The sequence below is a fragment of the Sarcophilus harrisii genome, chromosome 2 (assembly GCF_902635505.1).
Source record: "Sarcophilus harrisii chromosome 2, mSarHar1.11, whole genome shotgun sequence".
NCBI classification, from domain to species: domain Eukaryota; kingdom Metazoa; phylum Chordata; class Mammalia; order Dasyuromorphia; family Dasyuridae; genus Sarcophilus; species Sarcophilus harrisii.
This window is the reverse complement of record NC_045427.1, coordinates 443427559-443441358: the sequence shown is the minus strand read 5'-3', so window position 1 is coordinate 443441358 and position 13800 is coordinate 443427559. Positions and strand designations below refer to the sequence as shown.

At 38.4% G+C, this 13800-nt stretch overlaps 1 protein-coding gene across 7 annotated transcripts in view; it reads left to right on the top strand.

Moving 5' to 3' along the window:
* Positions 1–1326: 1326 nt before the first annotated feature.
* Positions 1327–13800, top strand: part of CDK5RAP2 (CDK5 regulatory subunit associated protein 2) — a 159992-nt gene continuing 147518 nt past the window's right edge. For 5 of the 7 annotated variants that reach the window (XM_031954197.1, XM_031954201.1, XM_031954198.1 and 2 more), the window contains exon 1: positions 1327–1597. In XM_031954197.1, coding sequence (XP_031810057.1) covers positions 1542–1597 — 56 coding nt within the window. In that variant the 5' untranslated portion in view covers positions 1327–1541. The remainder of the gene's footprint in view (positions 1598–13800) is intronic. The other 2 variants (XM_031954200.1, XM_031954202.1) reach the window with 2 other exon arrangements.

The window sequence follows — 13800 nt, the reverse complement described above, 5'->3', positions numbered from 1 at the left end:
ATTCTATGCTGAAAAGCATATTTTATTGTAATACAATAGGAATGGACATTCCTGTAATACAGTAGGAATGGACCTTGTATTATACAATAGCTGTCTTCCTGAAAAATTGTGTAACTTGAATTTCTTTTTTAAAAAATCCTATTTTAAATGAAGTAAAGGTTCAACTATATATTGAGAAGTAACATGAAGTAGTGGATGACCTTGTTGCTTCCTAAGGCCCTCTTGTCTTCATTCTTCAGGACTTCTAGCTCTAGCTCTTAATCACATCATTGTGAGTGTCAGTGATGTTAAGATCTCCCTTGTATATTTATTTTATGTATTCTAGTCACCCTTTTCTTAATCTCCTGCTTGTGTTAAATCCTAACCATTTTTTCTTTTATCACACTCATTTTCCCTTGATAAAAGAGGTCTAGTTTTTTCTCATTCTATTATTTTCTTCTGTTTCTTTGCATTGCTCATTCAAAAAACCAAAACCAAAACCAAACCTTTTCTTTCTGTGCTATGCTCTGGAATTCTGCACATATATTCCTCTTTCTCTTCCTTCTTCCTCAGTAATTTTTTTCATCATTTTAAGGAAAGGTTGAGTTGTAGAAGAAAGAAAGCAGGATTTGGAAGCAAGAACTTGCGTTCAAGCTCGGGTTTTGCTAAATGCATGACCTTGTGCAAAAATCACATCCCTTCCTGGGATCCCAGGCATCCTTATTTGTAAAAACAAGAGGTTTAGACCGGATCATTTCTAGTGTTTCTTTTTTTTCTTTCAGATATAAAAAACAAAACAAAACTACCCACATCCCTGCTAAGATATTATATTTATTGATAATATTAGCAAATTTGGGTATTTCAAGTTTTTTTTTATTATTTGATTTTTTTTTTGTAAAACAAGGAGTCTTTCTCTCTTGTCTACTTTGTATTTCGTACTGTCTTTTTTAATTTTTTTTATTTTAAAGCGAGGCTGTCTCCTGATCCAACTTCAGGTCCCTGACAGTTTTTTGCCTATGATGTCATTTGGAATGAGTCATACCCGTTTCCCAGAAGCTAAGACTCTTCAGTCTAATGTAATTTAGAACAAATTTTGCGCCGAGAAATCTAAATCCGTCCGAGGGCGGGCTCCTTCCGTCCTTTTGAAACGAGTCGAATCGGGAAGTCGGACGCCCTTAAGTAACATGGCCACCCCGCGCTGTCCGCCGCTGAGTCTGCCTTCAGTTATGGCGGTGGCTGCCGCGCTCTCGTCCGGCTCGCAGCCTTTTGCCCTTAGTTAATATGGCCCCCTCATAGTGTCCTCGGGACAGCCTCGTTACGGCCCCGCCCCTTCGACTTCATGGGCAGCGCGGGAACCCCGCCTCATTTCCGGAGAAAGCCGTCAGAAAAAAAAAAAGACTGAAAAAAGGCCCGAGAAGATGGCGGTGCTGGCGGGGCGGGGGCGGTGGCTTGGGTTTGAATTTTAGCGGCGCCAGCCGAGTCAGGACGACCGGCTCCGCGGAGCTGGAGCGGGGAAAGGTCCCGCCTAGTCCGGGGAGCTGCAGCCCGCCGCTGCTGTCGCCATGGACTCGGTGTTAGGGGAGGACGTCACCCTGCCAGCGGGGCTCAACGGCAGCAGGTGGGCCTCGGCGGGCGGGCCTCCGGGGGCGCGGGCCCCGGAGCCAGAGCGTGTGGGTTAGGGCAGCAGCTTGTCAGGAGCACTTCGGGGAGTCCCCGGAGGGGTTTATGGGGAGAGCCGCGGGCGTGGAAGGGATGGAAAGGCGACTTGTGGGGTGGTTGGCTGGGTGTAGGTTAGGGCGGCCGGGCGCGGGGGCGCTTGAGCTGAGGTTGCTGATGTTAGGGGAGGACTGCTCTGCAGTGCGGGGGGGTTAAGGAGGAGGGACAATTTGGGGGCGTCTAGGCGGCTTGGGGGTTCGTGAGCGGTTGAGGATGATGGGGCGATATGGGTGGCACAGCGGGGCCGAGGGTTTCGAGGTTTAGGCGAGGCGCGGAGGACGGTTTGGGGGATGGAGTAGAGTAAAGGAATGAATAGGAGGTGAGGGGGGACAGAGCGTCAAGGGATGTGTGGAAGTGTAGCGATAGTATCGGCTGAGAGCGGGGCACCAGGGAGAGTTTGAGGTGAGGAGGTCATTACAAGTGTTGGAGTTTATGGCGATGAGTCAGGAGTATGATTTCAGGCGGGAGTGACTTGAGTACGGGGGGCTATTGCAAATAGTCCAGACGTGAAGCGATGAGGAGAGGTTGAAAAGGTGAGGGTGTCGTCTGGGGACATTGATACATATGTAACATTTGTTTCATGGCTTAGGTCAAAGGAGCGTTTTGGAGTTGTTCAGGACTGAGTAATTGGGGTTGTCGGGCTAGAGGTTAGGTAGAGTGCATTTCAGGCCAGGGAAAGTACTCTCAGTGTGAATGGGGGGAAGCGACTTGGAATTACCGAGAGCTTTGTGTATGGGGTAGGTATTGGTGACTTCATGGGTGGGGGTGGCTTGAATGAGGAAAGCTTAGGCGAGGGTATGCTTGGAGCGCCGGAAATAGTTTAAGGTACGCTGGAAAGCAACATACAGACGTTGGCATGATTTCGGTTGCAGGAAGTAGTTTTGGGCTCATTGCTAGTGATCATCAAGGTGAGAGACGGTGAGGACCAGAACTGATGGGGTACTGAGGCGAGCCTGATGTGAGATATACTTTGACTGTAGAATGGCATGATTTGGCAACTTGAATGGATGTCAGGCAGGGGGAAATTAGGGGTTGATTGAAGATAAAACAAATGCTACATATCTGTAATTTAGGAAGTGGTGTTTTTGACAGAAATAGGGAAGTTTAGAAGAAAAGAGGATTTTGGGGAGAAGGATAACAATGTTCAATTTGGGACGTGTTTGAGATATCTAAAATCAACTGATGCGGGCGGCGCTGAAGCTTAGAGATTGGTGCTTGTTATATAATAGGTCTGGGAGTAATTTTCAGAGGATGATGGTTAAAATTGTGGGAGATAAAGTGTAGAGAGAGAAAAGTGATCCTACCCTAGGGAATACCTATAGCTGGAGGGAAGACTGAGGAATGGTCTCAGAAGAGGAACCAGGAGAAAGTGAAACAAAAAAATGGAAGTGATGAAAAGACCATTAGATGGGAATGTTGGAAGATCTGTGGTAGATAAGTACAGCTAGGTAAATTAGGTACAGTGGATAGAGTGCTGGGCCTGGAGTTACATTTGGCCTCAGACACGTCATGGCTGTGTGACCCTGGGCAAGTCACGTAACCCTGCTTGCCTCAGTTTCCTCATCTGTCAAATGAGCTGGAGAAGGGAATGACTAACCATTCTAGTATCTTTGCCAAGAAAACCCTAAATAGGGTCGTAGAAAGTTGGAAACTACTAAAAAACGATTTAACAACAAATTTTGGAGGTACAGTTTCAGCTTAGTGAAGGGATTAAAAGCCATTTTATAAAGATTGAAGAGTAAGAGGAGAAGAAGAAGTTGACTGACAAATGGAGAAGTTAAAATTCATAGGGTCTAATGAAAGTGTTTTAAGTATAGGGAGAGAATTGGACATATTTGTAGGCAGGATCATAGGAACTAATAGGGAAAGCCTAAGGAGGGAACTGACTAAAGGTGCACTGAACTAGAAGAGACAAAGATGGGATGAGATCATGGGAACACATGTAGTAAGATTGCCCTTGATAAAGAAGGAAGCCACCTATTTGTGGGGAGGGGAAAGGAGGTTGTATCTCCAGATTGGTCTGAGAAAAAAAATCAAGCAGAAAAATCTGATGACAGTGACTGAATTTGACAGTATATACAGTATTCTATCTTAATCACTGCCAACTCCTGCCACACTGGAGGAGGTATGTTTCATTATTCCTTTTCTAGGGTCTTCATTGTTTTTTCTGTCATTATTTGGAGTTAACTTCTAGTTACCTCTTCATTTATATTATAATTGAGTATGTTGTTCTCGCCTACTTATTTTTAAAAATTTTATTACTTAAATTATTTTCTTTTAAAATTTTTAGTTCCAGATTCTTTCTCTCCTCATTCCTCCCCTGAGAAGGCAAATAATATATCAATTACAAATGTGAAATAATGCAAAACATTTCCACATTGCCCATATTGCAAAACAAAACAAAACAAAACCTAGAAAATTATATTTTAACTTATTCTCAGAATTTATCAGTTCTCTCTCTGGAGGTGGGTGGTATTTTTGCATCTTGAGTACTTTGGAATTGTCTTTGATTACCATTGTTTTGATCAGAGTTTTGAAATTTTCAATTCTCTTTGTTGTTTAGTTCCTTTCCATATGTTATATACATTCTACTGTCCAAGTCTTAATACACATTTCCCTTGAAAATTCTGTTCCATCCATTTCCTCCCTTTTATAAACATAATCACAGTCAATTTCCTTAGCATCCCCTCTCTTAACCACATATCAAGTTAGCTGTCACCATCTACTTTTCCCATCCTCTGCCACTAAACCTGACTTTCCCTAAAAGACTCTCAATTAGTGACCACTTAATTGCTGAACATTAATGATCTTTTTTCACTTTTCATCTTTCTTGACCTTTGTGGCATTTGACACTGTTAGCTTTCTTTACTGTTGAATATACTTTACTCCTTAGTTGTAGAGATGCTATCCTTTTTTATAGTATAATAAAGCTATATATAGTATAGCTATGTCTTTTCTCAGAGGAATCCTAGGTTCCTAGCTCTGGATGTTGGAGCTGGAAATGACCTAAGTGTTAGTAGCCCAGTCTCTTTTTTTTATAGATGAGGGAACTAAAATCCATGTAACTCAAGTGACTCACTGAAGTTCACAGAAAGAGTGAGCAGCAGAGACAGGATTTAAGCCCAGGATATCTGATTCTAAAGCCATTGTTTTTTTTTAATGGTGCCATACTATCTTCCCCATCCACTAGTTTGGGAAAATTGCTTTCAACACAGACAAGTCTGTCTTTTTTTTTTTTTTTTTTAATTTAATTTTATTATTCTGTTTTAAATTTTAATAGCTTTTTATTTACAAGTTATATGCATGGGTAATTTTACAGCATTGACAATTGCCAAGCCTTTTGTTCCAATTTTTCCCCTCCTTCCCTCCACCCCCTCCCCTAGATGGCAGATGACCAATACATGTTAAATATATTAGAATATAAATTAAATACAGAATAAGTATACATAACCAAACCATTATTTTGCTGTACAAAAAGAATTGGACTCCGAAATATTGTACAGATAGCCTGTGAAGGAAATCAAAAATGCATGCGGGCAAAAATATAGGGATTGGGAATTCGATGTAATGGTTCTTAGTCATCTCCCAGAGTTCTTTCGCTGGGTGTAGCTGGTTCAGTTCATTGCTGCTCCATTAGAACTGATTTGGTTCATCTTATTGCTGAAGATGGCCAGGTCCATCAGAATTGATCATCATATAGTATTGTTGTTGAAGTATATAATGATCTCCTGGTTCTGCTCATTTCACTCAGCATCAGTTCGTGTAAGTCTCTCCAGACCTTTCTGAAATCATCCTGTGCTCGTTTCTTACTGAACAATAATATTCCATATTATTCATATACCACAATTTATTCAGCCATTCTCCAACTGATGGGCATCCACTCAGTTTCGACAAGCCTGTCTTGGATGGAGATCAAAAGTGTCCCAGTCTAAAACATCTTCACAGTTAAAGGTTCTGATAAAGGCCTCATTTCCAAAATATATAGAGAATTGACTCTAATTTATAAGAAATCAAGCCATTCTCCAATTGATAAATGGTCAAAAGATATGAACAGACAATTTTTAGATGATGAAATTGAAACTATTACCACTCATATGAAAGAGTGTTCCAAATCACTATTGATAAGAGAAATGCAAATTAAGAGAACTACACACCTGTCAGATTGGCTAAGATGACAGGAAAAAATAATGATGAATGTTGGAGGGGATGTGGGAAAACTGGGACACTGATGCATTGTTGGTGGAGTTGTGAACGAATCCAACCATTCTGGAGAGCAATCTGGAATTATGCCCACAAAGTTATCAAACTGTGCATACCCTTTGATCCAGCAGTGTTTCTACTGGGCTTGTACCCCAAAGAGATACTAAAGAAGGGAAAGGGACCTGTATGTGCAAGAATGTTTGTGGCAGCCCTGTTTGTAGTGACTAGAAATTGAAAAATGAATGGATGCCCATCAATTGGAGAATAGCTGAGTAAATTGTGGTATATGAATGTTATGGAATATTATTGTTCTATAAGAAATGACCAGCAGGATGAATACAGAGAGGATTGGCGAGACTTATATGAACTGATACTGAGTGAAATGAGCAGAACCAAGAGATCATTATATACCTTAACAACAATACTGTATGAGGATGTATTCTGATGGAAGTGGATTTCTTTGACAAAGAAACTTAACTCAGTTTCAATTGATCAATGATGGACAGAAGCAGCTACACCCAAAGAAAGAACACTGGGAAATGAATGTAAACTGTTTGCATTTTTGTTTTTCTTCCTGGCTTATTTTTACCTTCTGAATCCAATTCTTCCTGTTCAACAAGAGAACTGTTTGGTTCTGCACACATATATTGTATCTAGGATATATTGTGACATATTTAACATATGTAGGACTGCTTGCCATCTAGGGGAGGGGGTGGAGGGAGAGAGAGGAAAAATCAGAACAGAAGTGAGTGCAAGGGATAATGTTGTAAAAAGTTACTGTTGCATGGGTTCTGTCAAAAAAAAAGTGTCCCAGTTTCAGCTTTTTATACCTGTTGAAGATGAAGCTCCCACTGAGTGCTCCAAGAGAGCAGCCTAAAAATTAACTTAGCTTCTCCGGGTTTGAACTTTGATTTTCATTAATAGATTATGACTTTTTTGAAATTATGTGAGAACTTAGACCTTCTGAGTGATGTAGCATCTTGTTTCCTTTCACCCTGACTTTCCCCAAGGGACCTACTACCACCTACTTTACATATGTACTGAGGAAATTCATGATTCTACTCTAATCCATGAAGGAAGTCTCTGCAGAACCAGTGGTAGTGGCTTCAGTGAGATCTTTGGTTGGGGAGTGGAACAGGTGACCGAGCTTCTCCAACAACTGAGTGAAAGTTGGCAACTTCTGTCTTTCTGGAGATCTATAAGAGTACTACCTATTTGAAAGAATAGGAGGAAGGAAGGATAGACTACATTTTTATAGGTTTAGTGGCAAAGGAGGAGAAAAGGAAATGGTGACAGGCATAGCTGGAACATAAGACTTCTGTGTTTAGGAGTGGCATATTTGAGTTCAGAGTTATTTCTTTTTGGTTCATGTGAATTAGATTGAGTTCAATCCCTTCATTTTTTTTTTTTTTTTGCATTTTTAAAATTAAAGCTTTTTATTTTCAAAACATAAGCATGGATAATTTTTTTACTATTGACTCTTGCAAAACTTTGTATTCCAATTTTTCCTCCCTTTCCCCCTACCTTTCCTCTAGATGGCAAGTAATCCAATATATGTTAAACATGGTAAAAATATATGTTACATATATGCATACATATTTATACAAATATCTTGGTGCATAAGAAAAATTAGATCAAAAAAGAAAAAAATGAGAAAGAAAATAAAATGCAAGCAAACAACAACAAAAAGAGTGAAAATATTATGCCTCGCTCAGTCCCCCAGTCTTCTCACTGGGTACAGATGACCCTCTTCATCACAAAATCATTGGCACTGGCCTGAATCACCTCATTGTTGAAAAGAGCCACATCCATTAGAATTGATCATTGTATAATCTTGCTGTTGCTGTGTACAATGTTCTCTTGGTTCTACTCACTACACTTAGCATCAGTTCATGTAAGTCTCTCCAAGCCTCTCTGAAATTATCCTCCTGGTCGTTTCTTACAGAACGATAACAGTCCATAACATTCATGTACCATAACTTATTCAGCCATTCTCCAACTGATGAATCAGTTTCCAGTTTCTGGCCACTACAAAAAGGGCTGCCACAAACATTTTTGCACATGTAGGTCCCTTTCCCTTCTTTAAGATTTCTTTGGGGTATAAACCCAGTAGCAACACCACTGGATCAAAGGGTATGCACAGTTTGATAGCCCTCTGGGCATAATTCCAAATTGCTCTCCAGAATGGCTGGATCAGTTCAGAACTCCACCAACAATGCATCAATGTCCCAGTTTTCCTGCATCCCCTCCAACATTCATTATTATCTTTTCTTATCATCTTAGCCAATCTGACAGGTGTATAGTGGTACCTCAGAGTTGTCTTAATTAGCATTTCTATGATCAGTAGTGATTTAGAGTACCTTTTCATATGACTAGAAGTCAACCACTTCATTTTACGGATGAGACTGAAGCCCAGGAAAATGAAGTCACTTGTTTGAGGTGTCACAATGGTGGCAGAACTTAGACAAGAACCCCCCCCCCCAGTTAGCAGAGTGCCTGGCACATAGTAGGCACTTGATGCATGTTTATTGACCGTGTGTTCTGCCTTTTAAGAGCAATGTTCTTTACTCACTACACTAGTGACCTTAAAAGTGGGGGTTGTAGAATGACCATTATCATTGTCTTGACTCTAAGGAATGGTTGATCAATCATTCAGACAGTTGGAAGATGGGCTGCATTTTACTCTTCTGTCTGCTTTTCCTCTCTCCTTCTCCTCCCTCCAGCTAATCAGCCAATCAGACTTACCTCCAATATAATTACAGCATCCCCTCCAAAATCTCCTCTATAACTGTGGCTGTATTTTAGGACTTTGACCTGGATTCTCTTCTCTCTGTATTCTTTCTCGCTGGTTGTCTTTATTGGTTTCTATGGTTTTAATTATCACTTTTAATGCAGATTATTCTTACTTATTTGTATCTTTATTTTCTCAACTCTTAATACATATCTCCAACAGCCTATTGAGCATTTTGAACTAGGTATCCCAAAAGAGTGTTAAACTCATTATGTCCAAAGAACTCATCTCTTGAATCAAACTTATCTCTCTTTGGAACTTGTCTATTTATGCTGAGTATACCAATTTCCTTGGTGTTATCCTTGATTCCTCATTTTCCTTTTCCCCACATATTCAGCCTTGTCATTTCTAACTCCACAGTATTTTCAATATGTTTTCTTCTTTCTATTCATATTATCACAATCGGACTTACTAGATTTACAGCTCCCTGATTGGTTTTTCTGCCTCTACACTACTCTTATCAAATCCATTTTTCACATAAGTAATTGTTGCCAAGTTCAGGTTTGACCAGGTCATCACCTCATTATTAGCTCCTTATTAGCTCTAAGATCAAATTTTATCTTTATCTTATCTTGAAAATTTCTCTATTTTCTGTAAATTTTTAATTACAAAATTATTAATATCATAGTTTATGTATATAATTTATAAATAAAAAAGTAAAAAAGCTACAATCCATGTATTTGGGGAGTGTTGTGTGTAATTTTTTTTTCTTTTTCTTTTTTTTTTTTTTTTTACTTTTAGGGCATAGGATTAAAAAAAAAAGTTTGGAAACCATTGTATAGCACTACAGTGCCCTTTCATTGCTTCTAAACAAAATTCACTTGAAGGGACTCAGTTTTAAATGCTGAGAATTGACAATATTGGAAAGATAGCCAGTTCTCCATTTTATCCTTTCCTGTCCCCAGAGTCAACTTTTCCTTAATACCTGCTCTGAATTGTTACTATTTTGAATGGCCTTTCAGGCTGATGAAATTCACCAACCGAAGTAGAAGTGATCTAGTCCAGGGGTCCTCAAACTTTTTAAACAGGGGGCCAGTTCACTGTCCCTCAGACTGTTGGAGGGCCGGACTATAGTAAAAACAAAAACTTTGTTTTGTGGGCCTTTAAATAAAGAAACTGGGTGAGGGGGATAATCGTCCTCAGCTGCCGCATCTGGCCGCGGGTCATAGTTTGAGGACCCCTGGTAGAGGATGAGAATAAATGCTTTTGTTTCATGTGGTTTCTCTGTAGAGAGTGATGGGGAGGGGACAAGCTTAAATAGCAAGCAAGAGTAAATAGGAGGATCAGGTGTTAACCTGATCCTAATTAAGTGTAGTAAATGCTACCTGTCAAACCTGAAGATATAAGGCAGAAGTGTATGAGTTGATAATAATAATAATTGACATTTATATAGCTTTCATATATTATCTCATTTATTCATAAAGACAGCCCAGTGAGGCAGTTAACATTTGCTATTTCCATTTACAAATGAAGAAAAAGACTAATCCATAGTTATTCAGCTAGTAAATATTGGAGGTGGGATTCAAATCCATGTCTTTTCTGACTCCAAGTCCAGCATGATCAAAAGATTTACTTAAGTAGCTCAGTTGCTACTTGACCTAGGGACTTCTTCATTTCTTTCAGTTTACCAGTCTTTCCTAGACCACAAAACCCTAAAGTGAATACTCTGTAATTATGACAACAATATTGGCCCTTGAGAATAGTTGAGATTGTATTTATCTCTTTTTGCATTGGTGGGGGACTAAGGGTATAGCATATTATACATAGTCAGATAAACTGGCTTTGCTGAATTGCTTACTTTTCCCTTTTTTGTGTTAGAAAAGAGAACTCTGGGAAATGGAGGGGGCTGATATATATTTGGAAATAATATTAATAAAAACTAAGGTAAAAAAAGACAAAATAAAATGATCTTTTTCTGCTTTATATACTGTTTTGTACTTATCTTAGTTGTTTATATTTGATTCCGTTTTATATTGTATGGTTATTATATACTTGTGGATATATCATGGTCTCCCAGCTATACTCCATATGAACAGTCTGTTTTAACTATCTTTGTAACTTTTCTCTCTTCCAACTTTCTACTACAGTGTTTTGCTGTGAAATGACTCCAAAGGATCCATGGCTTGACTATAAAAATTTGTTGATTGATCATTTAGAATGTTGGAAGATGGGGTTGCATTTCACCCTGCTTTCTTCTTCTCTATCCTCTCCTTTTCAGCCAATCATAGACTTATTTGCAATATAAGTACACTATCCTTTTCAACATTATGAAGAAGGCACTGTTGAATGGATAATTGAATGTGGTATCCTCATTAAACTTATAGGAGATAGTAAAACTCTAGCATCTATGATAAATAAACAAAATTGAAAGTTATATATTTTCTAAGAATGTTGCATAATGAACCTGATATTAAGATATGACTGCAAAATAACAAAAGAAACAATAGCAAAAAACAAAACAAAACAAAAAACCAAAAAACTTGCTGTAAGGATTATATTTTTGTCCATATTAAGTTATAGTAGGAAACTATGAAAAACTGAGGACTGACTTTTAATTCTTGGTGCTGAAACCACTAGTTTCTTAAATTTCTGTTTCTCAATTGTGTAGCATCTTTTAGAGATTAGTTTATCTTGTGGGTTTTTTTTTTTTTTTTTTTTAATTCTAGGTATCAGGCCTTTTAGTTCTTAAGCTCTTGTCTTTTTTTTTTTTTTAATTGTCTTTTTATAGGTAATTGGGGTTGAGTGTAGGTAATTGGGGGTTAGTGGGATTAAGGGTCTGAGACCAGAATTTGAACTCATCTTTCTGACTACAGGGTTGGTGCTCTATCTTCTATATCATCTAACTGCTCCACTTTTCCAAATCTTCAAGTATTTTTATCTCTAAAATACATCGTTGTCTCCTTTGAGGTTTTCATATCCATTTCTGAATCCCAGGTATGGAAAGCATTATTTCTGGAGTCAAGAGAACTTAAATTCAGATTCTACTTATGATACTCTCTATATGACTTTGTCACTTAATCTCTCAGTATCTTAATGTCATCATCTGAAAAAAAGGGAGGGAGCTATCTGGACTTGATGGCCTCTAAGGTCTCTTCCAAATTTCAGGTCTTTGATCCCTTAATAAAGGTGTTCTTTTTTTTTTTTTTTTTTGTTCTTGTCTCTCCTCTCTTTGCAATCTTATGCCTCTCCAATTCTTAAATATCTCTAATTTTGACTTTTTTTTTTTTTTTTTTTTTGCTCTTCAACGCATCTCTGCAGCATCTTCCTCCATTCTTTCACCTTTGCTTCAGTATCTGTTGCAAAGCCAAACCACCACTATAGTGCCTTGATTCCATCCTTTTCTTTTTCTTTTTGGAACTTGTCGTCATAAATCTCTTTATTCATTTACTCCTTCCTTGCTGGCTCACAGCATACTCAAATTTCCCTCAAGCTTAAAAAACACCTTCTCTTGACAATGTCATCTCCTCTCTCTGAATGGTTGTCTCAGATTTCTTATATCCTATTCACTTCTCATCTTAAAATCTGGCTTTTAATCCTGCTATTTATCTTAATTGTTGAATCCAGTAGTCTTTTCTGTATTATCATTCATCTTGGTTTCTGCTGCATTTGACATTGTAAACTACCATTCTTTCCTGATTAGTCTTTATTGCTCCAGTTGTGTGATACTGTTTTCTTATCTGCCTTAATATTCTTTCTCTTCGTTACTGAATCACATTCATGTTCCACTCCATATATGTTGGTATTCCTGAGTGTATATTCTACCTAGGTGATTTTGTTGGCATCCATGGATTTTGTCACTATGTTAAGCATTTCCTATGTACTAAGCTGGGAGAATAGAGGAAAGCAAAGGCAGTCTGTGCCTTTAAAAAATCCAAATTCTAATGGGGGAGACAAAACAGAAAATAAATTGGTACACACAAACTATAAAGAATACAAAAGAACACATGAGATTAGATGGATGTTACTCTCAGAGGGGATTACCCCTAGCATTTAGATAGATAAAGATAGGAGGAGGACTAGGAAAGACATCTTTCAGAAGTTGTGATTTGAGCAAGTATGTAAAGGAAGATAGGGAAACTGAGGTGCAGAGGTGAGAAGGTAGAGCATTCCAGGAACGGGAGACAATGGTCAGTTGAAAAATATGGAGAGTAAGAGTATTCTTTGTGATCCTTGTGACCTCAGTCACTCTGGAAGAGAAAGGAAGGCTGATGACATTGCTCAGCTGGCTCACTTAAGTCCAATTCACACAGAAGTTAAGATGTCACCCCATAATAGCATTGGTCCTCTTAAAAATGAAGGATGAACAACATTGTCAACATTAGTATTATATATTTTACTTCTCATAAGTGAGATGTGTCCTAAAGCTCTGTCTTAGGACTTCTTTTCTCACTACACACTTTGTCACTTTATAAGCTTCTATGTATTTAATTGTCACAAACATATATGCACAGCTTTAGTCTCTCTCTTGAACCCCAGATTCAGATCAGTGGTTTACTGGGTATTTCAACTGGATGTCCCATGTACTTCTCAAACTCAACATGTCTTAAACAGAAGGTATTTTTCTCCCCTTCCTAATAAACCCATTCCTTTTCTATGAAAAGTATAACCAGCCTTCTAGTTTTATAACCTGAGGGTCATCCTTGACTTCTCACTTCTTACTTCCCATATCTTGTCTATTCTGTCTCCATATCATATCTAAAATTGCTCATGTCTCTACTTACATAGATACCACCCTATTTAAGGGTTTTAAAAAAATTTCTTATCTGCACTATATCAGTAGCTTCCTTATTGGCCTTCTTGCCTCATCTTTCCTTCTCAAGGTCATCCACACAACTATCCAAGTGATTTTAACAATTGATAATAATGATAAACATCATCTATTTAGAGCTTTACATTTTGTAGAGGGTTTAGATTAATATGTTGTTGACTTGATTGATTCTCAGAACAACTTTACAAGGTAGAACGTAAGTACTATTATCCTCCCCCCATTATATAGATGAGAAAATTGAGAGAAGTTGTGATTTGCTCAGAGTCACACAGCTAATAAGTGGCTCGGAATGGATTTGAACTTAGATCTCCCTGATTCAAAGTCCCATGCTCTATTCACCAAATAA